Source organism: Hyperoodon ampullatus (assembly GCF_949752795.1).
Source record: "Hyperoodon ampullatus genome assembly, chromosome: 9".
NCBI lineage: Eukaryota > Metazoa > Chordata > Mammalia > Artiodactyla > Ziphiidae > Hyperoodon > Hyperoodon ampullatus.
In genome coordinates, this window is record NC_136922.1 from 84,677,133 (window position 1) to 84,697,093 (window position 19,961).

General features: G+C 40.3%; 1 protein-coding gene across 1 annotated transcript in view; it reads left to right on the forward strand.

Annotated features, from left to right (window-relative positions):
• The window catches only part of SND1 (staphylococcal nuclease and tudor domain containing 1), a 424,144-nt gene that overhangs the window by 45,326 nt on the left and 358,857 nt on the right, over positions 1 to 19,961 (forward strand). Inside the window, exons 4-9 of the mRNA XM_079711118.1 lie at positions 201 to 279; positions 8,890 to 9,050; positions 9,837 to 9,928; positions 10,551 to 10,709; positions 12,197 to 12,303; positions 14,810 to 14,900. Of these exons, the coding sequence (XP_079567244.1) occupies positions 201 to 279; positions 8,890 to 9,050; positions 9,837 to 9,928; positions 10,551 to 10,709; positions 12,197 to 12,303; positions 14,810 to 14,900 (689 nt within the window). The remainder of the gene's footprint in view (positions 1 to 200; positions 280 to 8,889; positions 9,051 to 9,836; positions 9,929 to 10,550; positions 10,710 to 12,196; positions 12,304 to 14,809; positions 14,901 to 19,961) is intronic.

Sequence of the window (19,961 nt, forward strand, 5' to 3'; positions counted from 1 at the left end):
TAGACCTCTGGGTCCTAGAGACTAGACATTTTGGGGGAGAAGAGGTTTTTCGGAAAACCCAACCCTACCTTGCTGCCTTGTCCCGTTCGCTGGCAACATCATTCCTTGAAGAGCTACGGGTGAAAGTGGTCCCATTAGGGCTCTCTTGCTATTGGAGATGGATTTAAACACAAGATTTACACCTCTTTTTTCCTCCTCAGATACCAATGGGGAAAACATTGCAGAATCTCTGGTTGCAGAGGGATTGGCCACCCGGAGAGAAGGCATGAGAGCGAACAAGTAAGTGTCCATTACTCTTCTGACTGTCTGACTTCCTCTCACACCACGGTGAGAACTGTGGGAGTCGACTTTGCACTGGCTTTGCTGCATTTTCATTCCTGCCCCCGATATAAAATAGGTAATATCTGATGTTCTCATGGCTTCTAGGATATTCCTGCCCAGGTGTACGTGTGTATTTTTCTGAGTGAGGAGGTTACTCGGCATTCATTAATGGCATTTGATGTGTATAATTCAAAAACAGGCTTGGAGACGAAGCAGTGCTGTTCTTATATTCATAAAAATCAGTAGACTTATGCCTTACACCGTAGATATTGAGTTCCAGAGTATTTATCCATCCATCCCCAAATGTTTATTGAGCATTTACTATATGCCAGGCTGTGTTCTAGACACTGTGAATATAGCAATGAACAAAGACACTTAGCTTCTGCTAACAATTTAACAGGGAGACAGACAACAAACCAAACAACAAGTAGATGTATGATATTATATGAGGTACAAGGAATAAGTAAATGTAAAATAAAGCAGAGTGAATAAATCAAATTCCAAGCAAAATCTGCTGCTTGGAATCTAGCAAAACTGACAGGGGCTCAGTGGTTATATTTTAAGGTCAGGGAAAATTTATCTCTCTCCAAAGCCTTTTAGGCCTGTTTTGGTTTATGAATCTGTATATACTTAAGTAATAGGTAAAATGTATTTGTTGTTAATGTCAGTGTGAATTTGTTAGAAATGATTTTTAGATATGTAAGGTTTGTAGTGCATATATCATGTTAGGTTCACTCAGTAGGATGGGCTGCAGCTGGCTTTAATTAACACTTTAGTCTCTGAAAAGTGTAAGCTACATCAGTAATTTGGAGGCTAAAGATACCAGGGTTTTTTTTTGTTGTTGTTGTTGCTTGTTTGTTTTTTTAGTTTTATTTTATTTATTTATTTTCTTGAATTTTATTTTATTTATTTCTTTATACAGCAGGTTCTTATTTGTTATCCATTTTAAACACATCAGTGTATACATGTCAATCCCAATCGCCCAGTTCATCCACCACCCCCCACCCAAAACTTTTCCCCCTTGGTGTCCATACGTTTGTTCTCTACATCTGTGTCTCAATTTCTGCCCTGCAAACCGGTTCATCTGTACCATTTTTCTAGATTCCACATGTATGCATTAATATACGATATTTGTTTTTCTCTTTCTGACTTACTTCACTCTGTATGACAGTCTCTAGATTCATCCACGTCTCTACAAATGACCCAATTTCGTTCCTTTTTATGGCTGAGTAATATTCCATTGTATATAAGTACCAGATCTTCTTTATCCATTCGTCTGTCAGTGGGCATTTAGGTTGCTTCCATGACCTGGCTATTGTAAATAGTGCTGCAATGAACACTGGGGTGCATGTGTCTTTTTGAATTCTGGTTTTCTCTTGGTATATGCCCAGTAGTGGGATTGCTGGGTCATATGGTAATTTTATTTGTAGTTTCTTAAGGAACCTCCATACTCTTCTCCATAGTGGCTGTATCAATTTACGTTCCCACCAGCAGTGCAGGAGGGTTCCCTTTTCTCCACACCCTCTCCAGCATTTGTTGTTTGTAGATTTTCTGATGATGCCCATTCTAACTGGTGTGAGGTGATACCTCATAGTAGTTTTGATTTGCATTTCTGTAATAATTAGTGCTGTTGAGCAGCTTTTCATGTGCTTCTTGGCCATCTGTATGTCTTCTTTGGAGAAATGTCCATTTAGTTCTTCTGCCCATTTTTTGGATTGGGTTGTTTGTTTTTTTTGATATTGAGCTGCATGAGCTGCTTGTATATTTTGGAGATTAATCCTTTGTCCGTTGCTTCATTTGCAAAAATGTTCTCCCATTCTGAGGTTGTCTTTTCGTCTTGTTTGTAGTTTCCTTTGCTTTGCAAAAGCTTTTAAGTTGCATTAGGTCCCATTTGTTTATTTTTGCTTTTATTTCCATTACTCTAGGAGGTGGATCAAAAAAGATCTTGCTGTGATTTATGTCAAAGAGTGTTCTTCCTATGTTTTCCTCTAAGAGTTTTATAGTGTCCAGTCTTACATTTAGGTTTCTAATACATTTTGAGTTTATTTTTGTTCAGGTGTTCTAATTACATTCTTTTACATGTAGCTGTCCAGTTTCCCAAGCACCACTTATTGAAGAGACTGTGTTTTCTCCATTGTATGTCCTTGCCTCCTTTGTCATAGATCAGTTGACCATAGGTGCGTGGGTTTATCTGTGGGCTTTCTATCCTGTTCTATTGATCTATATTTCTGTTTTTGTGCCAGTACCATATTGTCTTAATTACTGTAGCTTTGTAGTATAGTCTGAAGTCAGGGAGTCTGATTCCTCCAGCTCCGTTTTTTTCCCTCAAGACTGCTTTGACTATTCGGGGTCTTTTGTGTCTCCATACAAATTTTAAGATTTTTTGTTCTAGTTCTGTAAAAAATGCCATTGGTAATTTGATAGGGATTGCACTGAATCTGTAGATTGCTTTGGGTAGTGTAGTCATTTTCACAGTATTGATTCTTCCAGTCCAATAACATGGTATGTCTTTCCATCTGTTTGTATCATCTTTAATTTCTTTCATCAGTGTCTTACAGTTTTCTCCATACAGGTCTTTTGTCTCCCTAGGTAGGTTTAATACCTATTTAATCTCTAGGTATTTTATTCTTTTTGTTGCAGTGGTAAATGGAAATGTTTCCTTAATTTCTCTTTCAGATTTTTCATCATTAGTGTATAGGAATGCAAGAGATTTCTGTGCATTAATTTTGTATCCTGCAATTTTACCAAATTCATTGATTAGCTCCAGTAGTTTTCTGGTGGCATCTTTAGGATTCTCTGTGTATAGTATCATGTCATCTGCAGACAGTGACAATTTTACTTCTTCTTTTCCAATTTGTATTCCTTTTATTTCTTTTTCTTCTTTGATTGCCATGACTAGGACTTCCAAAACTATGTTGAATAACAGTGGTGAGAGTGGACATCCTTGTCTTGTTCCTAATCTTAGTGGAAATGGTTTCAGTTTTTCACCATTGGGAATGATGTTTGCTGTGGGTTTGTCATATATGGCCTTTATTATGTTGAGTTAGGTTCCCTATATGCCCACTTTCTGGAGATTTTTTATCATAAACAGGTGTTGAATTTTGTCAAAAGCTATTTCTGCATCTATTGAGATGATCATATGGTTTTTATTCTTCAGTTTGTTAATATGGTGTATCACATTGATTGATTTGCGTATATTGAAGAATCCTTGCATCCCTGGGATATATCCCACTTGATCATAGTGTATGATTCTTTTAATGTGTTGTTGGATTCTGTTTGCTCGTAATTTGTTGAGGATTTTTGCATCAATATTCATCAGTGATATTGGTCTGTAATTTTCTTGTTTTTTAGTATCTTTGTCTGGCTTTGGTATCAGGGTGATGGTGGCCTTATAGAATGAGTTTGGGAGTGTTCCTTCCTCTGCAATTTTTTGGAAGAGTTTGAGAAGGATGGGTGTTAGCTCTTCTCTAAATATTTGATAGAATTCACCTGTGAAGCCATCTGGTCCTGGACTTTTGTTTGTTGGAAGATTTTTTTTTCTTTTTTTTTGCGGTACGTGGGCCTCTGACTGTTGTGGCCTCTCCCATTGCGGAGCACAGGCTCTGGACACGCAGGCTCAGCGGCCATGGCTCACAGGCCCAGCCACTCCACGGCATGTGGCATCTTCCTGGACCAGGGCACGAACCCGTGTCCCCTGCATCGGCAGGCGGACTCTCAACCACTGCGCCACCAGGGAAGCCCCTGTTGGAAGATTTTAAATCACAGTTTCAGTTTCATTGCTTGTGATTGGTGTGTTCACATTTTCTATTTCTTCCTGGTTCAGTCTTGGAAGGTTATAACTTTCTAAGAATTTGTCCATTTCTTCCAGGTTGTCCATTTTATTGGCATAGAGTTGCTTGTAGTAGTCTCTTAGGATGCTTTGTATTTATGCGGTGTATGTTGTAACTTCTCCTTTTTCATTTCTAATTTTATTTATTTGAGTCATCTCCCTCTTGATGAGTCTGGCTAATGGTTTATCAATTTTGTTTATCTTCTCAGAGAACCAGCTTTTAGATTTATTCATGTTCGCCATTATTTTCTTTGTTTCTATTTCATTTATTTCTGCTCTGATCTTTGTGATTTCTTTATTTCTGCTAACTTTGGCTTTTGCTTGTTCTTCTTTCTCTAGTTCCTTTAGGTGTAAGGTTAGATTGTTTATTTGAGATTTTTCTTGTTTCTTGAGGTAGGCTTGTATTCCTATAAACCTCCCTCTTAGAACTGCTTTTGCTGCATCCCATAGGTTTTGGATCGTCGTTTTTCATTGTCTTTTGTCTCTAAGTATTTTTTTTATTTCCTCTTTGATTTCTTCAGTGATCTCTTGGTTATTTTGTAACGTATTGTTTAGCCTCCATGTGTTTCTGTTTTTTACGTTTTTTCCCCTGTAATTGATTTCTAATCTCATAGCATTGTGGTCAGAAAAGATGCTTGATATGATTTCAGTTTTCTGAAATTTACTGAGGCTTGATTTGTCACCCAAGATGTGATGTATCCTGGAGAATGTTCCATGCGCACTTGAGAAGAAAGTGTAATCTGTTGTTTTTGGATGGAATGTCCTATAAATATCAATTAAATCTATCTGGTCTGTGTCATTTAAAGCTTGTGTTTCCTTATTAATTTTCTGTTTGGATGATCTGTCCATTGGTGTATGTGAGGTGTTAAAGTCCCCCACTATTATTGTGTTACTGTTGATTTCTTCTTTTATGGCTGTTAGCAGTTTCCTTATGTATTGAGGTGCTCCTATGTTGGGTGCATATATATTTATAATTGTTATATCTTCTTCTTGGATTGATCCCTTGATCGTTGTGTAGTTTCCTTCCTTGTCTCTTGTAACATTCTTTATTTTAAAGTCTATTTTATCTGATATGAGTATTGCTATTCCAGCTTTCTTTTGATTTCCATTCGCATGGAATATCTTTTTCCGTCCCCTCACTTTCAGTCTGTATGTGTTCCTAGGTCTGAAGTCGTTCTCTTGTAGATAGCATATGTATGGGTCTTGTTTTTGTATCCATTCAGCGAGCCTGTGCCTTTTGGTTGGAGCATTTAATCCATTCACATTTAAGGTAATTATTACTATGTATATTCCTATTACCATTTTCTTAATTGTTCTGAGTTTGTTTTTGTAGGTCCTTTTCTTCTCTTGTATTTCCCACTTAGAGAAGTTCCTTTGGCATTTGTTGTAGAGCTGTTTTGGTGGTGCTGAATTCTCTTAGCTTTTGCTTGTCTGAAAAGATTTTGATTTCTCCGTTGAGTCTGAATGAGATCCTTGCGGGTAGAGTAATCTTGGTTTTAGGTTCTTCCCTTTCATCCCTTTAAATATGTCCTGCCACTCCCTTCTGGCTTGCAGAGTTTCTGCTGAGAAATCAGCTGTTAACCTTATGGGAGTTCCCTTGTATGTTATTTGTCGTTTTTCCCTTGCTGCTATCAATAATTTTTCTTTGTCTTTAATTTTTGCCAATTTGATTACTATGTTTCTTGGCATGTTTCTCCTTGGGTTTATCCTGTATGGGACTCTCTGTGCTTCCTGGACTTGGGTGGCTGTTTCCTTTCCCATGTTAGGAAGTTTTCGACTATAATCACTTCAAGTATTTTCTCGGGTCCTTTCTCTCTCTCTTCTCCTTCTTCGAACCCTATAATGCAAATTTTGTTGCATTTAATATTGTCCCAGAGGTCTCTTAGGCTGTCTTCATTTCTTTTCATTGTTTTTTCTTTATTCTGTTCTGTAGCAGTGAATTCCACCATTCTGTCTTCCAGGTCACTTATTCGTTCTTCTGCCTCAGTTATTCTGCTATTGATTCCTTCTAGTGTAGTTTTCATTTCAGTTATTGTATTGTTCATCTCTGTTTGTTTGTTCTTGAATTCTTCTAGGTCTTTGTTAAACATTTCTTGCATCTTCTTGATTTTTGCCTCCATTCTTTTTCCGAGGTCCTGGATCATCTTCACTATCATTATTTTGAATTCTTTTTCTGGAAGGTTGCCTATCTCCACTTCATTTAGTTGTTCTTCTGGGGTTTTATCTTGTTCCTTCATGTGGTACGTAGCCCTCTGCCTTTTCATCTTGTCTGTTTTTCTGTAAATGTGGTTTTTGTTCCACAGGCTGCAGGATTGTAGTTCTTGCTTCTGCTGTCTGTCCTCTAGTAGATGAGGCTATCTCAGAGGCTTGTGCAAGTTTCCTGATGGGAGGGACTGGTGGTGGGTAGAGCTGGTTGTTGCTCTGGTGGACAGAGCTCAGTAAAACTTTAATCTGCTTCTCTGCTGATGGGTGGGGCTGGGTTCCCTCCCTGTTGGTTGTTTGGCCTGAGGTGACCCAACACTGGAGCTTACCCGGGCTCTTTGGTGGGGCTAATGGTGGACTCTGGAAGGGCTCACACCAAGGAGTACTTCCCAGAACTTCTGCTGCCAGTGTCCTTGCCCTCACGGTGAGACATAGCCACCCCTCCGCCTCTGCAGGAGACCCTCCAACACTAGCAGGTAGGTCTGGTTCAGCCTCCTATGGGGTCACTGCTCCTTCCCCGGGGCCCTGATGCACACAGTACCTTGTGTGTGCCCTCCAAGAGTGGAGTCTGTTTTCCCCAGTCCTCTTGATATCCTGCAATCAAATCCCACTAGCCTTCAAAGCCTGATTCTCTAGGAATTCCTCCTCCCATTGCCGGACCCCCAGGTTGGGAAGCCTGACGTGGGGCTCAGAACCTTCACTCCAGTGGGTGTACTTCTGTGGTATAAGTGTTCTCCAGTTTGTGATTCACCCACCCAGCAGTTATGGGACTTGATTTTATTGTGATTGTGCCCCTCCTACCATCTTATTGTGGCTTCTCCTTTGTTTTTGGATGTGGGGTATCTTTTTTGGTGAGTTCCAGCATCTTCCTGTCGATGATTGTTCAGCAGTTAGTTGTGCTTTTGGTGCTCTCATATGGCCTTCTACTCGGCCATCTTGAACCAATCCTGGCTTATTTTTTATTTTTTATTTTTTTATTTTTTGACTGTACCACACGGCTTGCGGGATCTTAGTTTCCTGACCAGGGATTGAACCTGGGGCCATGGCAGTGCATTGTCCTAACCACTGGACTACCAGGGAACTCCCTAAAGATGCTGTTTAAATCATTAAATCCTTGTTGTATTATGACTGTAGCTATAGAAGAAGCTTTAGATAAATCTTTGCATGAACTCTACCAATGATGGGGAGGAACAAAGGCCAAAATGTACGGTTTGCCTCCTTCCTGCCTTCATAGACTTTGTGGTCAAGTCAGTCACCATATACTTCTTTGGTCCTTTATGACTCTAAAGAGTCGTTGGCTAGAGCTTATAATTGGGGTGTGAGCATGTGGGAATTTGTTGAATTCCGACATTTGTCTTAGGTCCTGATTTTGGAAGCATGCCAAAGTTGTATCTTAAGGACAGTTGCTGGCATGATTACTGTTGCAGTGTTTTTTTGGAATCCAATTTGCAACCAGAATGAAGAATTTTTAAAAAGCCCAAAGCAGTATTGTACCATCTCAACAAAGATATCTCCCCTGGAGTCCCAATCCTTTTCCTCCAAAGTTGTCTTGATTTAAAGCCTTCTTTTCTCAGTTTCAATGTTTGCTTCTATCTCAAGCTACATTTTTTTCCCCCCTGTGGAATTCTGGCAGCAATTTTGGATCTCTGAAGCTGATGATTGTTTTTTTGTGTGTGTGTGGAGGGGGAGGGAAAGAGCAGTACTGAGGATTTCTGGCTTGAGAAATTGTAGGTCAGGAGTCCCTGTTGAAAATCCTTACTGGTCAAGGTGGAAGCTTCAGTTTCTGCAGAAGGCTGTTGATGGAACGAGGCTCTGACATCGTGGAAAGGCTTTCCAGGTTCACTTCAGCTCAGATACGTATGAGAGAAGAAGAGCAGAGCCATTTCTGTGTTTGGTTGTTTTGGGTGGTGTTTTTTTTTTTTTTTTCCGGTCTGTCTACTGACTTTCTGGCTGCTCTTGTATGTAGTTTGGTTTCCTGTCTAATGAAGGAATCTTCCGTCTTCAGATTGCTTTGCTTAGCTGGCCTTATTGAATGTGTAGGTAGTTTTGGGGTAACATTTTCTGTAATGGTATTTGTTCTGCATTCCCTAGCCCTGTTCTGCGGACAACAGGGGGTAAGGGTGGTTCTTAGTCACTTTCCCTGCACTGTGTCCTGCCGAGCTCTGCCGGGATTCTAGTTCCTGAATCTGGGGTGGTTAAATGAAGCTCTCCCTCCTGGAACGGCTCCCTTCTGAGCCACCAGCTTGTTCTCTTGTAATCACTGATGGTGGCAGTACCGAGACATGTGTTCTTTGGATACTCTCATTAAATGCTGTTATGATTGAATCTTTTGTTTGAGGGAGTAAGTCTGAAATCCAGAAGTTGCACTCATGATGGGTTTCTGTTTATAGGCCTGAGTCTGCAGCCACAGATGTGAAACAAACTCTTTGGTCTTTTCAAGTGGAGAAGTTGCTGAAGGAACCCAGAATCAAAGATGAGCCTGATATTTCTGTTGTGAATTCACTAACCACATGTGTTTATTATTTCTCACGTCCCAGTCCTGAGCAGAACCGGCTTTCGGAATGTGAGGAGCAAGCAAAAGCAGCTAAGAAAGGAATGTGGAGTGAGGGGAATGGTTCACATACTCTTCGGGACCTCAAGTATACCATTGAGAACCCAAGGCACTTTGTGGACTCACACCACCAGAAGCCTGTTAATGGTGAGGCTGTCGGGGAAAGATGGATATGACTCAGGGTGATTTCCCTCTATTTGCTCTTGAGCTTCTTGAGGTTAATAAAACCAATTCTACTTTAGTACCCAAGGGAAATTGTTAAGGGTAAAACAACACCCTGGTACTTTGGAAGGGAGCTTGAATCCAGTTCATATAGGTTGCATCAGATGTATTTTGCTGAGGTTAGTCCTTTGCGGCTACAAGCTAGTAAATTGCTGATAATTTTGCACATGGGGGATCTTCTTGTTTTCTCTAAAAGATGGCTACCTAAATACTGTCCCCAAAACTTCAAGGTAGAAATGTGTATTCTGTATATAGCTAAACACATATGCGTGTGCCCATGTGCATGCATGCTTGCACACACATACACACACACATTCTGTATAGTTCTTGGTCCTACTTTGAGATCATATTAAGTGACAGACTCAGGAAAATAAAATTATTACCAATCCTGAATTGTTGTTATTTTTTTGCCAGGCACTCAGTACACAGATAAGCTTTGTTATCCATAAGCTAGGTTGCTTAGGTATAAGCCATGAGGTCCCAGAAGGTTCAAAAGACGTAGAAGTTGGTATGAACCAAATCCCCCAGGAATAGTTTGGGCAAGAGTCTGTTGTGTGAACACTCGTGATGTGCCGGTGCTTCGTCACCTCTTGGAGGGAGGCTTTCTTGGGGTTTGGGGGAGAGGAACTGCATTCCGGGAAGTTTGATTGGGCATTGTTTATCCTCGGCACGACTTTTGCTATGACTCAAGGTGTTTGTTCTGTCATGCAGCTATCATCGAGCACGTGCGGGACGGCAGTGTGGTCAGGGCCCTGCTCCTGCCCGACTACTACCTGGTCACCGTCATGCTGTCAGGGATCAAGGTCAGATCATACATTGGGCTACGGGGTGGTGATAGAGTTTGTGGAAGCGTTCAGTGACAGACTCTTCTACTTGGGGACTTCGTATGTACTGTTTATTTCTTGTATGGGCCGTTAACATTGACTAGAGTACTTTAAACTTTGCAGTTGGACAGTTCTAATTAGATCAAATAAGACTTTACTTTTTAAGTACTCAGGGTCTGTTTGGAGTGGGCTGTGCTAAGGTTGTTGAAACCTAGAGAGGAGGGGATGGGAGGCTCTGAAGTTCGTTGAGTGTGGCTTGTCAATATAAAATACCCATTTTGATTAAAGAAATAATCAGGAATTTAAAGCGAGGCAGTGGTGAATCTCTTCTTGGCAAGGGGTCATTTTCAAGTATTGATATATTTAAGATAATTTTCCCCATGGTAACATGAGTTTTGTTTGCTTTACCAAGAAGTGTGGGATGATGATATTTCTAGTTGCATTTTATCAGTATGCTTTAAAAAGGGTTGAAAGACCTGATTTGAGACCTTTCCAAACTCAGCTTTGTGGGGTTTGTGCTTTTTGGACGGTTCCCTGTGGCCTGAGTGAGCCCAGCACTCACACTAGGCTGCATCACCCACTCGCCTTACTTTTGCTTTAGTGCCCAACTTTTCGACGGGAAGCAGATGGCAGTGAAACACCAGAACCTTTTGCCGCAGAAGCCAAATTTTTCACCGAGTCTCGACTGCTTCAGAGAGATGTCCAGATCATTCTGGAGAGCTGCCACAACCAGAACATTCTGGGTACCATCCTTCATCCAGTGAGTGTGCCTATGCAGACTGGGCCATGTGGGGGGTGTGTGTGTGGGGTTCCACTTGGGGTTTGAAGAGCTGTAGTTTGCTCTTCTTCTTCCTCTCTGTATTTATGAGCCACTGAAACATCTTGGCAGGATTATCATCTGATTTTGAGGCCTTTTCTAGGGAGTTATCAGTTACCTGATAGAATTGGACAAATCTGCAAGTTTGTACTTTTAGAAAACTCATCTCAGTTGTTCCTGGGTTTATAAGGGGAGGAAGGACTCTAGCACTTATTTTCCCAAGGGCTGGTCCTAAAGCTTACCAATAAGAAAGGTGGGAGGTTGCCACATCAGTGAGAAGTGGTGATTAAGCTTGTAGGTGGGATTGGTGAGGTTTGTACGCAGGTCTAGAAGTTAGCTGTGTGAGGTTTTGGTAGAAATCTGAAGAGGAAACCATTCTATGGAAAAACTGTTCCAGGCCTTATCCAGTTACTGCCTAACTCTGCTTTTGTGTAGGAACTAGGTTCTTTAAGTTCTTGTAGTTCTGACTATTGGGAGTTTTACTCTGTTGTATACTTTGGTAGGTGGGGTATTCTTGGATGGGAAATGACTTTGTTTTTTAACACCCAAGTTTAAGTAGGTTTTCATTATTGTAACCTCTATCCAATACAGAATAAACTATTGTTACTCTTTGGCTAAAGAATTCTTCCATGATGGCAGTTGTGGAAGGCTGGGAGGCTTGGTTTGGAATGTGCCAAGGTCATGTCTGTTTCTTCTGGAGTGCTAGCTGTCTGCCAGAGCCCTGCCAGATGGCTCTGTGTCACAGTAGAATGTGAATTGCAGTTCACTGGGCAAAATGTAACTTAAGTTATCCCTTACTCAGCCTGTTCTTCAGCTTTCCCCTTATGAAAAGGGGAGTAAGTGCTGATCTCAGGGAAGGAAATAATAGGTATAATCTCTACTGAAGATTAACATCCTCTGCCCACAGAAGAGCTATTGAAATGTCAATTCCATTCAATGCCACTAACATTTATCCTACCCCTGTTAAGTGAGAGTTACTGTGCTGGGTGTTGTGGGATGTGAAGCCAAGGCTGTTGAAAGGAGTCGCAGAGCAGCATCTCCCCTCTTATGGCTGATTTCTTAATGAGAGAAATGGCTCTTCTTCTTCTTTTTTTTTTTTTTTTTTTTGTGGTACGTGGGCCTCTCACTGTTGTGGCCTCTCCCGTTGCGGAGCACAGGCTCCAGACGCACAGGCTCAGCGGCCATGGCTCACGGGCCCAGCCGCTCCGCGGCATGTGGGATCCTCCCGGACCGGGGCACGAACCCGCGTCCGTTGCATCGGCAGGTGGACTCTCAACCACTGCGCCACCAGGGAAGCCCTCTTCTTTTTTTTTTTTTTAAACTGCAAAGTAGATTATGGCAATGTTAATCATGTCAGAAGTCTAGAGAAATGGATTCTCTTGCAATAGAATCTAATCTATGCCTGCTTTCTCACGTGCCTCGTTTTTCAGAATGGCAACATCACAGAGCTCCTCCTGAAGGAAGGTTTTGCCCGCTGTGTGGATTGGTCGATTGCAGTTTACACACGGGGTGCAGAAAAGCTGAGGGCGGCTGAGAGGTAAGGTCTGTCGGGGAAGCCTTCCAGCCAAGGATCTTGGTAGGGATCTTCAGGGGAAGAAATCTAGGGATCTTCTCTCACCCATCCGTGTCAGTGTAAAGGATTAGGGAAATTCCAAAAGAGGCCAGGGTCTCAGAGAGGAGTGGCTTACTTATAAGTCTCCAGGTTCAGTGTAATTCAGTGCTGTATACTAAGGGCCTAGATTTTTCACTCAGACATTATTCTTCACCTGACTTGCTTTTTTAGTGTTTTCAGTACACTGTTTTTCCAAGCCCCTCACTTAAATTCCAGGTTTTAGGGATTTGAAATGAAATAAACTTGAGACTTATTTGAGGACAGTGAAATAGCTTATCAGCTGCTTCCTGACATACAGGCTGGAGCCAGGCATATGATGGAAAGATAGAGCCTGTGGGTCCCCAAACAGAGCTATCCAATGTTGTTGCGAGGCCTAATGCCCTAATTTATCTAACAGTATGTTGTAGTTATAAATGCTAATGCAACTGTGAGGTGTTTTTGGCTAGGTGCCTCATGGTTAAAGCAGATGTAGCAATAACTGATTTCCAGGCAAATGATAGTTGGATATTGCCAAGATCAGTGGCTGTTTCAAAGTGTTTCCAGGTATATAGGTGAACTTGATGCTCCTGATGGGGCAGATGGAAGAAAATGAAGCAGGGAGATGAATAGAGATGATGTTCTCAGAGTGCCAGCAACTGTCTCTCAGGATACATTTAGGTAGAAGGCCAGGACCACTAGTGACAACATTCCACTCAAGCCTGTGTGGCTTATTTCAGAGGCTTATTTCAGAGCCATAAGACTAAAATGGTCTTGATAGCTTCCCGTTTTTGCCTTTGAGGTGCACAGCTAAGAGATGTGCAAGAACGTGAATTAAATGGCTGTATTTCCCCTTTGTTAGCTCTTTTACAGCTTTCTGTACCTGTAAGCAGAAATACTTGGAATTTTTTATCTGGGCCATTTGATACGGCATGCCTGACAAAGGTAGACTGATTGAAAAAACACAGTGATTGTACAAATTTCCTAGTATTTTTATGTTCCACAATTAAATTCAAAAGATACAATACCCTTATCAAGCAGAGCATTCCAGATACCTCTGATTATTTCATGATGCTCAATTTTTTTTATTGTTGTTCAGAAAATCCTGTAAGTCTGTTATTCTAAATTATTATTTTGGTTGGTAGTTCTTTTTGCATTCTTTAAGTTCCTGCCTCTCTCTGAAGAAAGTGAGTTACAGTGACAGTAGTTTCTACATGTTTTATAACATCTGTAAGAGATTTTTAAGAGTGCTCATCACTGAAAAACAGGTTTAGACCAAGGAATGCAAATCATATTTCAATGATATGATTACTTGCCTATTGTTTTGCATGCTGTGTTATAGACTTGCTTGCATTGTTGGTAAATCTGTATTGAAGTATTTCACGTGCTTCACAACTACTACATGCTGCTTTTAAAGGTTGCAATACTGTTTTCAGAAATAATAGTTTAATAGTCCCTTTCCCCTCCATCCATTTATTTCTAAATAAATACTTTGACAGTTTTTTACTGATATATATATATATATAATATATGTGTGTGTATATATATATAATTTAAAAAAAATCTTTGTACATATTCCCTTTCCCTCTCTTAGTCTGACTCAAAAAATGTCTCCTGGGCTTATTACTCTAAAACAAATTTCTGCCAGCATGATTTTTTACCTTTTGGCAGTGAAATTCTATTGGATTTTTGTCCATTTTTCATAATCATTAGTTGCACTAGAGTGACAATTTTGTTCTTGTTTTCCATGTGGGATTTGGGTTGCTGACAACCTTTTTATAATTCAAATGGAAATTGAGCAGGCCTATGCTTTTTAAAAAATATATTTGTTGGATGTGTGTGTTCTTCCTCCCATTTAAGAGAGTAGTTGCTCTGTGTTCGTCATTCCAGCGCCTGGCGTTTAGTAATCACTCAGGAGGTACTTGATAAGCCAAAAGAGCTAATTATTGAGGTGGACTTGTACTGTCCAGACTCAGAAAAGTGTACACCCAGACCCCAGCCTGTCAGCCATGGGTTTATGGTATATATGCATCTTGGATAGTTCCAGTTGCTGTACAGTTTTTTGTTTGTTTGTTTTTGTTTTTTTTGCGGTATGCGGGCCTCTCACTATTGTGGCCTCTCCCGTTGCGGAGCACAGGCTCCGGACGCACAGGCTCAGCAGCCTTGGCTCACGGGCCCAGCCACTCCGCGGCATGTGGGATCTTCACGGCCCGGGGCACGAACCCATGTCCCCTGCATCGGCAGGCGGACCCTCAACCACTGCACCACCAGGGAAGCCCGCTGTACAGTTTTTCTTGTGGCTGTCGTGCTTTGTTCAGGTTTGATTGGCCGTTTCTGCTGGGTGCCTTGTCTATGAGATAGGGTAGGATTCTGTGCTGTTTGCTCCTGTGGTGATGGTGGATTCCATTGCTGACCTAGTCCATCTGAGTGATTTGCATCCTTGCTTTGTTGCCAGGTTTGCCAAGGAGCGCAGGCTGAGAATATGGAGAGACTATGTGGCTCCCACTGCTAATTTGGACCAAAAGGACAAGCAGTTTGTTGCCAAGGTGAGTCATTCTCAGCATCTGGAGATGCATTGTGGACGATGTCAGGCTAGTGATAATACAGAGCTCTGAATAATCAGTCAAGAGCTGAAGCATTTCTATTTTAGGCAAACCACTGCATGGCTTGCATGGATGTGTGTGCATGATTGCATGCACGTGTGTATTTATTGTAGCGGACTTAGAAACTATAAGAACTTAAATTTCTTGCCTTGAATTTGCATAACTTCATTAGAAGTCCATGGGTTAAAGTTGTAGACATTGACCCCTTGAAATCTCTCTTATATTCTGGAGGTTCTGTCCATTTAGCAAATGACATTCTCTTAGATTTCTCTTTTCTTCTTTTGGCCATGCTGCATGGCTTGCAGGATCTTAGTTCCCACCAGGGATTGAACCTGGGCCAATGGCAATGAAAGCACCGAGTCCTACCACTGGACTGCCAGGGAACTCCCTCTCTTAGATTTCTTATGCCCAAGTATATATGACTTCAAGTTTCTCTCCTTTCTGTTTTGGGACTCTTGTGGATTTGAATTTTTTCTAATGTTATGTGTTTTGTGTTTTTTTTGAATTTTTGAATTTTATTTTATTTATTTTTTATACAGCAGGTTCTTATTAGTCATCCATTTTATACACATTAGTGTATACATGTCAATCCCAATTGCCCAATTCATCACACACACACACACCCCGCCCCGTGGCTTTCCTGCCTTGGTGTCCATACGTTTGTTCTCTACATCTGTGTCTCTATTTCTGCCCTGAAAACTGGGTCATCTGTACCGTTTTTCTAGGTTCCACATATATGCGTTAATATACGATATTTCTTTTTCTCTTTCTGACTTACTTCACTCTGTATGACAGTCTCTAGATCCATCCACGTGTCTACAAATGACCCAATTTCGTTCCTTTTTATGGCTGAGTAATATTCCATTGTATATGTGTACCACATCTTCTTTATCCATTCGTCTGTTGATGGACATTTAGGTTGCTTCCATGACCTGGCTATTGTAAAAAGTGCTGCATTGAACACTGGGGTGCATGTGTCTTTTTGAATTATGGTTTTCTCTGGGTATATGCCCAGTAGTGGGATTGCTGGGTCATATGGTAATTCTATTTTTAGTTTTTTAAGGAACCTCCATACTCTTCTCCATAGTGGCTGTATCAATTTACATTCCCACCAACAGTGTAGGAGAGCTCCCTTTTCTCCACACCCTCTCCAGCATTTGTTGTTTGTAGATTTTCTGATGATGCTCATTCTGACTGGTGTGAGGTGACACCTCACTGTACTTTTGATTTGCATTTCTCTAATGATTAGTGATGTGTTTTATTGAGTGCTCTCCACTGATGTGTCCTGGGATGGATTTCTCTGATGTGAACTAGAGCTACTGGATAGATTGTTTGGGTCCAGCAGGAGTGCGGTAAAAGTGTTTTTTCCTTCATTGTGGGGTTTGCTACCTTGAGTGTTAGAACCTGTAGTAGACCTCACTTTCCCAAAATTGCTAATGTTTTTAACTTTTTGTTACTTTTGGCAGTACATAATGGAAGCTTTGTCTTTATGTACTTAAAGTGGTTAAATATCCATATCCTTGAGCTTGAGAAGTGGCTGTCCTAAAAATGTCTAATAGTGAGTTTAAGATGCAAAGCCACTAGGTGGCACTGTCAGTCTGAAAAATCCTGGAATGCTTTTTCTTAGAATGGTAAAATTTTAACAAGTCTCCGAGGAATTGGCTGAATTTCTTCACTTTCTTTTTTATGATGCCCAAAGTAGTTCACAGAATGTTCAAGTGGCCCCTTCCCTCTTCTGGTAGATGGTCTCTAAGCAGCTGTAAGATTAAGTATAATCGTGACTTTTAGTGGACATTAGTGGGAGGAGCCCCTGGTTGGATACTCCCTATGCATCTTCCACATCTTGATGAAGACCAGAATGGACCCCTGCTTCTTTGTGTGAGGACCATACTAGCTTGGGAACTTGGACATGGCTGCTCTGCCTAACTGAAACTTACTTGGTGTGTTTATGTTTCCTATAATCTGTTCTAAAGACTATACTGCACAATGAAAGGATGATAATTCACTCACCAAGGAGGCAAGCCTTCCATTTTTCACCATCATCACTTTGGGCATCTGTGATATTAGTGATGTAGATGACCCTTGGGAGGGTCTCATTATCCTGTACTGTCCCTAGCAGCCCCTCCTCAGTTGAAATTGAGTTTGTAGAGAAACCTGGAAGATTTTGAAGGGTTTTTGGGCCTTGGCTGGTTGGGGAACCTAAGGCATAGCTGAAGAAAAATTCTTCAGCTAAAGGATTAGACAATTGAGTCAGTGGCTTTGCATTTATCTTGAATATGATTTTATTGATAACTAGAAAAAGGAGAGCTTTAGGACATTTATAGGACATTTCTTCCATTTTTAAAAATCAAGGATTCCAGAATCTATGTTTTGTCTTTTTTGTTTTGTTTTAAAACAGGGTGAGGCATTTTTTTGCTTTTGTTTTTAATTACAATGGAATTTTATTTGTTACAATGCCAGAGTAGAGGAGATTGCCTCTAAAAGCCAACTGATTAAGGATCCTGTAGTATCCTAAATATAAATTTAGGTCATTTGGATATAGACCTGTTCAGAGAGTAGAGAGAAAAAGGTGTTTATAGGTAGATAAATTGTTTTTGAAACTTACTGAATTTTGGAAATTCTTCAGCATTATTTTTGTTTTTAAAACAGGAAAAAACGTAAAAAAGAAGGAAAAACACTCATACTAGATGAAATTACTATGACACAGGTATTTTTTTTTTAAAACAAAGTTGATCATACTGTCAATCTCGGAGGTTGGCAAACTATGGCCCACGGGCCGGATTTGGCCCGTCACTTGTTTTTGTGTGGCCTGTGAGCTAAGAATGGATTTTACGTAGAAAAAAATTTTCTGTGGCACATTGAAATAATATGAAATTCAAATTTCAGTGTCATGAGTAAGTTGGCACATAGCCATGTCTGTTCGTTTACATATTGTCTAGAGCTGTTTTTGTGATATGGTGGCAGAGGTGAGTGGTTGTGACAGAGACCATATGGCCTGCAAAGTGTAAATTATTTGCTATCTGGCCCTTTACCAAAAAAGTCTGCTGACCCTTGATCTATACCAGTCCTACTCAGAGTACCTTGATATAAGGAGCTTGAGCCAGAATGTAAACCAAGGCATTGCTGCTTTCATCAAGAAAAGCTTGCTACAGAAAAAATGTCAGCAATGTTCTCAGTGATGTAGTTGATTTATGTTCTGCTACAAGCGCCTTATCTCATTGCAGACTGGCAGCCACTTTTGAATAGTCCTGACTTGTATTCCTTTGTATATAATTTTTAAGTTTGTATTTTTAACACGTAAACATTTTTAAAGAACTCTAGGGTCTTCTTAAGAAATGTACTGTCTGGGGGCTTCCCTGGTTGTGCAGTGGTTAAGAATCCACCTGCCAATGCAGGGGACATGGGTTTGAGCCCTGGCCCGGGAAGATCCCACATGTCGCAGAGCAACTAAGCCCATGCGCCACAACTACCGAGCCTGTGCTCTAGAGCACGCGAGCCACAACTACTGAACACACGTGCCACAACTACTGAAAGTCTGCCCTCCTAGAGCCCGCGCACTGCAACGAAGAGCAGCCCCTGCTCGCAGCAACTGGAGAAAGCCTGCATGCAGCAATGAAGACCCAATACAGCCAAAAATAAATAAATAAATAAAATAAAATAAAATAAAAAAGAGTGGTGACCTCCCAAAATAACACTGCAAGGGCTGAGTCACTTTAAAAAAAGGAAAAGAAAAAAAGAAATGTACTGTCTGTTTCCCTCTCCCTTGAGGTAGCCATTTATGTAAACATTTTTAAAGAACTCTATTCTCTGCTTAAGAAATGTACTGTCTGTTTCCCTCTCCCTAGAGGCAGCCATTTTCAACTCTTTGCTAATCCATGTCTTGGAATAAACTGTTACATTGCTCGCTCTTGATTTTTCAGGCATAACCCCTTTTCCTTCACACATGGAGGGTGAAGATTTAGTTTTTTCACACATGGGTGTTCATGTACTTTTCTCTATGCCTTCTAATAGGACTATATCATAATTCTGGCTCAATTAATATTCAATGTTTACTTTGTAAATGCTAATCATTTCCGAGCCATATAGCATATTATGAATACTTTTCATTTCCTGCATGATTTTTTGTTTTCCTTGGAGGTAATAATTATTTTAAAATTTCTGTATATATCTTTCTCTTACTTATTAATTCAACCCCCACATTCTGGCTGTCTAAATCTCTTCACAAGACATTGATTCAGTTTGTTATCCTTTATCTTTTTCAATACTACTTTCCAGGAGCCTTGTAACCTGTACCAGTCTGGATTAGTTCTTTTTTTTTCTTTTATAAAGCTGTCATCTTTCGATTTCTTTACCATTATCCTGAGTTTTTCTTTGCCTCACTCCTGGATTGGTACTATGTTTGCTGGATCTTTTGGCTTCTTTATGATTTACTACTTTATTTCGGTGGCACACATTCTGTAGCTTCTTGGGAAAAGAGTGTTTGGTAGGTAAATTTTTTGAGACCTTTCATATCTACTCTGTTATTACACATGATAGTTTAGGTGGGTATAGAATTTTATGTTGGAAGTTATTTTCTTTAAGAATTATGAAGGCAATGCTCCACTGTCATTTATCTATTGGAGTTTTTTTTTTCCACGTATTTTAGTAGTTTGATCTCTCATCCTTATGATATATTTTTATTTCTGTAAGCTGTTAGCAAATTCTTCTTTATTCTGAAATTTCACAATGATGCTCTTTGTTTATCAATGTGTGAGCATGTTGTGGTTTAATTTTTAGTCCTTTATGTCTGGGAATTTCAACTATTTTGTTGATTTCCATCTAGTTTATCTGCTCTCTGTTTTTCTAGAATTCCTGTTTGGATGTTTGACTTCATGGACTAGTCTTCTAATTTTTTCTTAATATTTTCCATCTTTTTGTCTTTTCTTTCTAGTTATCTTCATATTTGTCTCTCATCTCTCCTATTAGATATTTCATTTATGATGCTGTGTTTTAATTTCTAAGAGC